At 40.7% G+C, this 10,579-nt stretch overlaps 2 protein-coding genes across 6 annotated transcripts in view; one reads left to right on the top strand and one right to left on the bottom strand.

The window, feature by feature from the left end:
* LOC101848403 overlaps positions 1-5,858 on the top strand; it is a gene marked incomplete at its 3' end in the record, with an annotated part of 7,955 nt that extends 2,097 nt beyond the window's left edge. For both annotated transcript variants that reach the window (XM_005112567.3, XM_013090526.2), the window contains 3 exon segments: positions 188-893; positions 3,537-3,774; positions 5,618-5,858. In XM_005112567.3, the coding sequence (XP_005112624.2) occupies positions 188-893; positions 3,537-3,774; positions 5,618-5,858 (1,185 nt within the window).
* Positions 5,859-8,300: 2,442 nt separating this feature from the next.
* LOC101847787 (lambda-crystallin homolog) overlaps positions 8,301-10,579 on the bottom strand; it is a 13,994-nt gene continuing 11,715 nt past the window's right edge. For all 4 annotated transcript variants that reach the window (XM_005112564.3, XM_035973501.1, XM_013090528.2 and 1 more), the window contains one exon: positions 8,301-9,001. In XM_005112564.3, the coding sequence (XP_005112621.1) occupies positions 8,778-9,001 (224 nt within the window). In that variant the 3' untranslated portion in view covers positions 8,301-8,777. The remainder of the gene's footprint in view (positions 9,002-10,579) is intronic.

Here is a 10,579-nt window from a genome sequence, read left to right as displayed (position 1 = left end):
GGGGGGAGCTGGGGGGCTATATTAATGAATTTGTGAAGTCATAAATTTGTCAGTGCTTGACTTTTTTTTTTTCGATTTGATGTTGTTGTTGTTATCGATCCAGAGCTTTGCGATTTGATGAACGTATAACTTTTTTCAGTAAGAACTTGATGTGCAATAATGCAGTACAAAGCTGTTTTCTCCCCAGGAATCCGAAAGTACTGTCAGTTCCCAACTGGAGCTAATGATGCAGAGACAGTTTCAAGAACAGAAGACGGTCATGAGAGTACTGGTCCAGGAAGAACTTGACGGGGTGAAGCAACAACTCAAAGATATGAACTCAAAGCTTCAGTCTGTGGAAGGTGCTCTCCGCAAATTGCAATCTGAGCGACCTGAAGAGATGAAAAGGATGAAGAAAACTGCTACTGCTTTGGCAAGAGTCGAAGAACAGCTAATTAAGTTTCAAGCTACATTCCAAATGATGCCTGACGAGGCAGCCATGTCCGAAAACTCCGAACCTCTCTCCCTGCACTCAGTAGAAAGTGTTAAACTCATGGAGACTTCACAGGAGACTGGCCAAAAATTGGCAGGAATAAAAAAAGACAAATCTGCACTGTCTAATGACCCGACTCCAGTGACAATAAAGGGCGGTCTGCAGCAAGATGATAGCCCAAGGCTTAGTCCGCTTCAGCGACGAGAAAAAAGCTCAAGTCCTGCTCCTATCCCCACCCCCATCCAACCCCTTGCCCCTTTGACTATTCCACAGCCCAACCCTACCCTGTCTCTGCCCCCAACACCGTCAAACTGGAAGATCGGTACGACCTCCGGGGCACTGAGTCAGGAGATGTTTACAACGGTTGTGAAACGATCTCGCCGCCCTGGTGGGAACTCTCACGGAGATGCCGGGGAGCATGGTTAGTTTTTTAGTTTTAGTAAGAGTTTTACGGCACTTGTGACACAATAAGGTCATATAAGTGCCGAAGATTAGAGGTGTTACAAGAGAGTAACAAACACAAAAAAGAAGGAGGGGAGATAAAGGCGATAGATGTTTGATAGGAAAGAAGAAGCAAACCACACCAGAGCATCCTCCAACCACCCACATGGTTTGTTTGATTTTGATTGTCTGTCCAGTTGTTTTGTGTGTTTGTTGTGGTGTCCCGGGCCATATATGTTGGGCAAGTTGTTCAGATGTTCTAAGCCCAGAAAGGAAAATTTCCTGTAGAGTAAGAAGAAGAACTGTATCATTCCCTGAACTATTGACTATTGTACCTACTTTTTGTATTTTTTCTTGCTTTTTTCAAAATCTAGAATTTGAATTTCAACCAAATGTTATTTGAGCATACGACAGACAACACAAATGAAGAAACTGCAATAAAAAAAGATAACTCTGAATTTTGGGCTCTATACATCTGAACAGCTGACAGACCATAATATACTGATAATGACAGACCATGATATAGGGATACTGATACTGACAGACCATGATATACTGATACTGACAGACCATAATATAGGGATACTGATACTGACAGACCATAATATAGGGATACTGATACTGACAGACCATGATATACTGATACTGACAGACCATAATATAGGGATACTGATACTGACATACCATAATATAGGGATACTGATACTGACAGACCATAATATAGGGATACTGACAGACCATGATATACTGATACTGACAGACCTTAATATAGGGATACTGATACTGACAGACCATGATATACTGATACTGACAGACCATAATATAGGGATACTGATACTGACAGACCATAATATAGGGATACTGATACTGACAGACCATGATATACTGATACTGACAGACCATAATATAGGGATACTGATACTGACAGACCATGATATACTGATACTGACATACCATGATATACTGATACTGACAGACCATGATATACTGATACTGACAGACCATGATATACTGATACTGACAGACCATGATATAGGGATACTGATACTGACAGACCATGATATACTGATACTGACAGACCATAATATAGGGATACTGATACTGACAGACCATAATATAGGGATACTGACAGACCATGATATGCTGATACTGACAGACCATGATATACTGATACTGACAGACCATGATATACTGATACTGACAGACCATGATATACTGATACTGACAGACCATGATATAGGGATACTGATACTGACAGACCATGATATACTGATACTGATACTGACAGACCATGATATACTGATACTGACAGACCATGATATACTGATACTGACAGACCATGATATAGGGATACTGATACTGACAGACCATGATATACTGATACTGATACTGACAGACCATGATATACTGATACTGACAGACCATGATATAGGGATACTGATACTGACAGACCATGATATACTGATACTGACAGACCATAATATAGGGATACTGATACTGACAGAACATAATATAGGGATACTGACAGACCATGATATACTGACACTGACAGACCATGATATACTGATACTGACAGACCATGATATACTGATACTGACAGACCATGATATAGGGATACTGATACTGACAGACCATGATATACTGATACTGATACTGACAGACCATGATATACTGATACTGACAGACCATGATATACTGATACTGACAGACCATGATATACTGATACTGACATGAGAAGTGGGTTGCTCTTTTTTTGCTAGCCTTGAACCTTCATCACCCTCACTAGACTCTTTGTTTAGAGACCCGTTTGAAGAGGAGCTTGGAAATTTCAGCTCCAAATTAGGTTTGAACTTCGGTCTCCTTCAGGCTGTAACAGGGAGCTCATCCAGATGTTGTTGTTAGCGATCCAGAGCTCATCCAGATGTTGTTGTTAGCGATCCAGAGCTCATCTAGATGTTGTAGTTAGCGATCCGGAGCTCATCCAGATGTTGTTGTTAGCGATCCGGAGCTCATCCAGATGTTGTTGTTAGCGATCCAGAGCTCATCCGGATGTTGTTGTTAGTGATCCGGAGGAATAACCAAATGTTGTGTGTTCTCCAGCATATCTTTTGGGATCCACTTTCGTGTATATTTTGTAAAGTTAAATTTATATATTTATACTGTCAAACGTCATTGTATCCCCTCAGTTCTTGGTATCATCCCAAAGCTTGTTTATTTGTTTATCTTTCGATTTAAAAATTACCCATCCATCTTCAATAGAAGTGGGGACCCTTGGGATTGAAGGAGGTCGGGTCACCCGGTTTCAGAGGTCAAATTAGCAAGAAAATGGCCGCCAAAGTGTGGTGATTTGGAAAGCTTGAGAGTCGTTAGAAACTGTAAATTTACATTGTTTGTGCCTTTAATCAGCTTTTTTCAGTAAAATCAACAAAGCAATGTGTTTTTAGAAGGACGTAAAAGGTATTGCACCCAAAAATAAAGATTCAATAAAAATTGCCAAATGGGAAGAAAAAGGCTGTTTTCTTTGATTTCAAAATTATGACAAGCGCCTGATTTCTCCGCGATGCCTCATTTCTTATCATTATTATTATCATATTATCATCATCGTTATTATTCCCTGTATCAGGTCCGTCTATAAACATACTTCCCAAGGATGGTGCTGAGATTTTTATCGACAAAGTGGCGGACTTTGCGTCAAAAGGTCTCGATCACCACAGTGACTACTTCTATACACGGGGAAAACCCTGCAAGGTTCGCATGCGAATTTGGTTCTCCAAGCAGGGTCGTCTCGGAGTCAGTCTGCTGGTAGCCCCTGGAGAGCTAGATGACCAACACAAATGGCCGCTAATCTTCTCCGGCTGGGGGTGAGTTCAAGGCTCAGGTGACACTTTCATGGAGTTGATTGTGTATTGTACTCCCTTTTACCAATCAGCATTTTATTATTTTTTTTCAAAACATTTTATGAATAATAGGTTGGCCATGTTTTGTACGTCCTATCGGTATTACGAACGAGCATATATTTACCTTCATTGCATATGTGAGACGTGCTGACAAAATAAGTTATTTCTCGCAGTCCGCAAATTTGCCAAAAAATCAGCAGTAGGATCAAATTTGTAGGTGTTCTATAAATGCCATTCTTTAAGTATAACATTTATTAACATGCCTTTAATTATTTCATGCTTATAAATTGTAAAAACTTCATCTATAAGCGTGACGTAGAAATCTACCGATTTCCATAGGGCTTGAATCCGAGAAGTAACTCATTTTGTCAGCATGTTTCACGTATTGTAAATGATAGATTTTGCCTGGCAAATGAAACATTCCATTCTGCAATAGTAGCCTTCTGCCTGACAACCTGAAAGCTTTATAGCAGGGCATGGCCGCTTCCTTTGGTTGTTTGTGTGTGTTTGTGTGTCTGTCACTGTCTGTGTGTGTGTGTGTGTGTGTGTGTGTGTGTGTTTGTGTGTCTGTCACTGTCTCTGTGTGTGTGTGTGTGTGTGTGTGTTTGTGTGTCTGTCACTGTCTGTGTGTGTTTGTGTGTGTGTTGTTGTGAGTGTTTGTGTGTCTCTCACTGTCTGAGTGTGTGTGTGTGTGTGTGTGTGTGTGTGTGTGTGTGTGTGTGGAAAGGGAGGGGAGGGGTGAAGTTCCATGAGAGGGCTGGGGGTCGTGTTTATGTTGTTCTACACTACTTGTATCTTTGGGATTCAGGGTTTACGTACGACTTCGTCCTTTTTTTCGGTTTTTTGTTTTCTAATGTTTTGCAGTTTGGTACAAAGAGATACATGTGAACTCATATTTGGACATAAATATATATATTGCGAAAGACTTATTTCTTTATTTTAACAAAATAGGAGAGCTACAGTTCTCTAAATCTAAAGATTAAAAAACTTTGGACAGATATAGACTGCTGTCCAAAGTAAAATCAGAAGAAAGTTCTCAAAGCAGAGGATTATCACATATTATGTCATGTACCTTCTCTGTCTGTGAATCTAGTTTTCACGCCTTGTTTTCCTCATAAAGCACTTTGTCTAGAGTAGCAATAATGTTGTGTAATTTACTGAACTTTAGTATTTAGTTTAGCTTCTTTGTTATGTGAAGTAAGAAGCACTACTCCCACTACTGCCATGTACCTAGGCTACTCATGCAATACACATGGAAATTTACTTCTTTTTTTTTTAAGTAACAAAAAGTTTTCAACACTCCAACTCTTTCAAAATTTAGTTGTTACTGTTGCAGGTTTTATAGGTAGATAGGTGGGTGGGTACATGTATGCAGATGGGTGGGTAGAAAGCTGAGATAAAGCCATGGTAGTGGTAGGAGGGTACATGGGAAGGTAGGTAGGTAGGTAGAGAGGTGGATGGTTAAATGGGTAGGTAGGTAGGTAGGTAGGTAGGTAGGTAGGTAGGTAGGTAGGAATGTGGATAATTAGCAGGTAGATAGGTAAGTAGATAGGTAGGCTGGTATGTAGGAAGATATGAATGTGGATGGTTAGGTAGGTAGGTAGGTAGGTAGGAATGTGGATAGTTAGCAGGTAGATAAGTAAGTAGGTAGGTAGATAGGTAGGTTGGTATGTAGGAAGATAGGGATGTGGATGGTTAGGTAGGTAGGGATGTGGATGGTTAGGTAGGTAGGGATGTGGATGGTTAGGTAGGTAGGTAGGGAGAAAACTGTAATAAAGCCATCATGTCTCTCTCCTGTGTCTCCCAGAAGCGTATTCAACAAGGGCTCAGGTCAGTTCACACGCCTCTGGGAGGTCGAGTCCACCCTCCTTGACCGCGCGGCCGAGGGGTCAGAGTACCTGGTGGGCGTGTCCATCCTCCTGTCCTCCAGCCGCAACCCGGTGAAGGACGTCACGTTTGACGTGCTGATGAAGAAACGGTTTGCCGAGGGCGACATGCTGATCGTCTGGACGGTGAGGGCAGACCCTAGCGATAAGGAAGTTGTGGGGGACGGTGAGCACCTTCCGCCAGCGGCCATTTTGGGGAGTGAGCAGCAGCCCCCGGTCGGTGACAATGTGAGGGGTATGGAACCACCTCTGCGGCAACCCTTTATGTGGTGACCGGTAACCCTCCAACATTCCCCCGCCTCTCCAACATTCCCCCTCCTCTCCATCCCCATTCCCGCCTCTCACCTTATTAACCATCCTCTTCTGCTGTTGATTCAGAGACGACCCCCCCCCCCTCCCCACACACACACTCACACACACACACACTCCCCAGTCACTCCCACTCCCGACTCCTGAGAAAACATTCCGCTCACGACCAACTTGCGGTGGACAAGTACATCATATAGGTCTTTATTCTCCTCCTTACTTTAATGCAGCAAATAATAAACTGTGCTTTTTATACTATAACCCAAATGTCTCGTTCCTGTTTTTAAAAAATCTAATTGTGAGGCAGCGTGGTGGAATCAGGCTCTCGTCAAAATAATCAAAGTGAAGAAACTTGCAGTTTTCCGCAGGTTTATGAATTTTTATCAAATTTTTGTTTTTTGGCTCAACGCCTTTCATGCCCATTAAAGAACTCATTTCTGTGGAAATTTTTCTGAAGAACGTTGATAAAAGGCACAAAAAATGTAAATTTTCAGTTACCACGGACTCTTAAACTTAGGAAATAATGAATCTTTGGCGGCCATTTTCTCACTAATTTTACCTCTGAAAACTGGTGACCTCCACCTCCTTCTTTCGCAAATATCTCGACTTGTATTCAAGATAAATGGATATTTATTTTCATCAAAATAAAGACAGGTGAACAAGCTTTAAGATGATACCTATAACTCTACATGCCCAAAAATAGATGAGAGCCTGATTCCGCCACGCTGCCTCACAATTCCTTTTCCCATAACAATTCAAGTTTCTGCACCATTCTCAGTACAGTATAGAGATATTGCTCCAACAGTGAAGAAAAAAACTGAGGATTCTATTTTCTTTCCGTTTACCGCTGGGATGTGCCAGTTTTGTTTTTAGCTGACTCCGCGTGTTTTCTATTACTGAGGACTTTAGCAAGGTCCTCGCACTTGGCCAACGTGTTGTAACAAACAAGGTCAGTACTTGCTGATACAAAAGGAACAAAATACTGGGAAAAATTCTTCGGGAGAAATAAAGAATGAAGCAAAACAAGCTCATTGCAACAAATAACGCAAATCTGCTTCTTCTTCTTCATCTCATAAAAATATAGTTGGAACATAAGGAGCATGCCATATTTCATACAACAGGCATGCAATGGCTGAATCAGCGACACACGCATTTTATATAATATATATCTATAATTAAATTACATGAAAGAAATGGATTTCCATTGCCAATTCACTGAGAAGTTAAGAGCTCATGATGTACCCTGAAAGTGTTAACAATTGTTTGACATCATAACGTTGATATGAACATTAATTCACAACTATTACATGTATAGATCTACTCTTTTTAGATTTGATTTTCAAGTCAAATGACGTGATGTACCGCATGCCAAATTTTCCACACAGACACATACGACACACATACAGACACATACAGCACACATCACTTCAAACATACAGCACACATCACTTCAAACATACAGCACACATCCCTTCAAACATACAGCACACATCCCTTCAAACATACAGCACACATCCCTTCAAAGATACAACACAAATCACTACAACACAAATCACTTCAAACATACAACACACATCACTTCAAACCCCTGACACATACAACACACATCACTTCAAACGATTTCACCTTTGACCCTCGCTATCCATTAATCCTGATTGTGTATCACGTGCGAGGTGGGATCAAAGACTGTGTGGAGGATGAATCAGGCTGTGGTATGAGTGGCACAGCGGGCTGTGGTATGCACAGGCAGTGTGTAGGCCTAGTGTGTTGTATCGTGACTGGCCGTCTAAATTAAGTTTTCATTTCCCATTCGACCACAAAACAAAAACAAACAAGCAAACAAAAACTACCATGGCAAGTAAAAATACCAGTGCAGACTTTTGCGGGACCGCTATAGGCCAACTTACAAACTAAGGGAAATAGCACGGGGAATTTTCTACATGAAAATCTCTGGATTATGTCTACTTCGCACTCACGCACGCTTCGGCTTTAAGCACGCTTCAGCTTTCTCCCGATGACCGTGCTTAAAGCTGGCATGGACTGTATTAGTATTGCAATTACAAGTCCGGTCGTCTAACCACTAGACTACCACACCACTATTTCACTACATGTATTACAAGTCCGGTCGCCTAACCACAGACTACCAGCTCCACTATACAATATTCAAATATTGTAGCCTACTTGTAAGAGGAACAATCAAAACACTTTTAGCCATCTCTCATCTGTTCAAAATAATGAGCAGCCTCTGACGATCTGATATTATCAAGAACAACAAGTATAACACACAAAAAAACCATCTGACTTGATAACATTTTTATTACACCATCTCGCCCGAGGTAAGACATTATATTCAACATTACGAAATGTGTTCACAATTACACAAGTAAACACACATCTGGCATGCAACAAATTGTTACATAATCTCGCGTGAGGTCATAATGATTCAACATAATGAAATGTGTTCACAATTACGTAGGTAAACATACATCTGGCATGAAATAAATTATGACACTATCTCGCCTTAGGTAAGACTGATTCAACATAACGAAAAAATACGTGTTCACAATTTTTCAATCTGTAAATGCACAACTCCTTCACAAAATGAGCTCTCCTTCCTATAATTACATTCTTTTACTCTTCGAAAACGTGTAGATTTATGGTCTGCAACTGCTTGGTTCGTCTCTGTTCTCAAGCATTTGGCAAAATAACCTGGTGAAAGAAATGCTACCATTTCCCATCCTCATCATAGGCTATTTGTCAGTGGCCCCTGGAAAGTTAGTCCGTCTTTTCTTTCAACTTATTCTTCAAGGACGCCAACGACGCTAAACGGTGGTCTCGCCATCTCCGTCTTTCGGCGACTTGGTCAAGGGGAATAACCTGCTCCAGTTCTTGGAGGACTCGCTGGGCTGTGGGCACGTCATACAGGACGGGGGGAGGGGTGAGCGTGGCACACACGTTGTACGCTCCCTGGCCGTAGCGCTTACAATAGTCCACTATGCCTGGAGAAAAAAACAATCATATCGTAATATACTCATAATATAGCCTACTTGTTGGTAATACAAAACATTTTTCTAGTAAATGAGCGGGAAAAAAGTATAACCCTCGTTTTATACGCGTAACATACTACAGCAAGGGTCGAGCCAAACAAAAGGAGAAGTAATAATAAAGATTTTTCATAGAACAGTTACTACGGACATGTCATGGTGTCTAGTCTAGCTTTTGTTACCCACCCCTATAGTCTCACAGGCTAAATCGGTCTCAAAAAAGAAAAAAACTAGTGTTCTTAAACTAGGTAAAACACTATATATATATATATATATATATATATATATATATGGGTATATGCACGTATATATACACTTGATGCCAAAGACTTGATTTCACGTATGTTGAGATCCCTCAAGTATGTCAAAAATTCACCTAATATAATTTATATAACGTACACAGCCCACAAAAATGGGCTATACACCGCCGAGTCGTTTTATATAGGAAAGTATTACAAAATTATATTTATATTTATATCAGGGGCGGCTCGTGGGGCTAACAAGTGGGCGTGCACAATTAAGCAACAGCAGGTGGAAGATAGTCAAGGGCATAGTAAATGGGATGGTAGGTTCTTTGGGTTGGTGAAGGAGGACCTTATGCTTTTATTTTCATTCTTTTTACTGGTCGCTTTGATTTCTGGAACTAAATCTGTTTGTTAGCTAAACATCAATTTATTTATCTTGCATTGAAACTGAACACTTGAGTAATAACCTTCATCACTCCACAACAAAACCATTCAAAGGCACAACTCATAGGACAGTGACTTAAGTATGTCACATTCACCTCCCTCAGGTTCACGGTCACAGAGTCGCTTAAAATAGTGGCAAGACAATGAACCAATCACAATTCACTTGAGCACTCCGCTGGATTGCTCCAGGGATCACATAATTTTGGCATTGAATAATGTGGTATAGTGTACAGGCTATCGCATTGATTTTTAGACTGCCTACTGTGGGCTATGTTTCGTGGGTGCACATTTGAGATGTGCCGTCTTATTAATATTAATGTACCGCCAAACTCGCTACGAGTGTCGTCATCGCTTGGGTTATCCCAAAGAGCGATTTATAGGTCAGATTGCCACCTTTGAATATTCTATTACGTTTAGTTCAAGCGCGTAGCCTTTGGCATGGCATAGTAGATGTTTTACGGCGCTTTTGACACAGAAATGACAGTTACGGCGCCAGTGAGGACCTGGTTTTGAAATAATATTTGGCTAGTGTTTGTTTCTGACTTCTTTTATTTCATGTTTGTGGATGCTTTTCTTAATAGAACATTAAAAAATTTTGGGCGGCACTGCACGACCGTGCTCTATGGACGAACCGCGCCTGATTTATATATATATATAATATATGTGTATATGAGAAAGTGGGCATAACACAATTAATATGAGCAAGAACACAATGATATATTTCGGAATTTTAGCCTGAACTGGTAGACACCCAATTGAAAATTGCACTGCATTCTTGGCTATAATTCAATTTTTGAATAATTATAATTTTTTGCAAATCTCTACAAAAAAGCCTGGCAAAACA

The sequence above is a fragment of the Aplysia californica genome, unplaced genomic scaffold (genome assembly GCF_000002075.1).
Source record: "Aplysia californica isolate F4 #8 unplaced genomic scaffold, AplCal3.0 scaffold01321, whole genome shotgun sequence".
Taxonomy (NCBI): domain Eukaryota; kingdom Metazoa; phylum Mollusca; class Gastropoda; order Aplysiida; family Aplysiidae; genus Aplysia; species Aplysia californica.
Note: the sequence above shows the minus strand (reverse complement) of the source record. Positions and strands in the feature narration are given on the sequence as shown.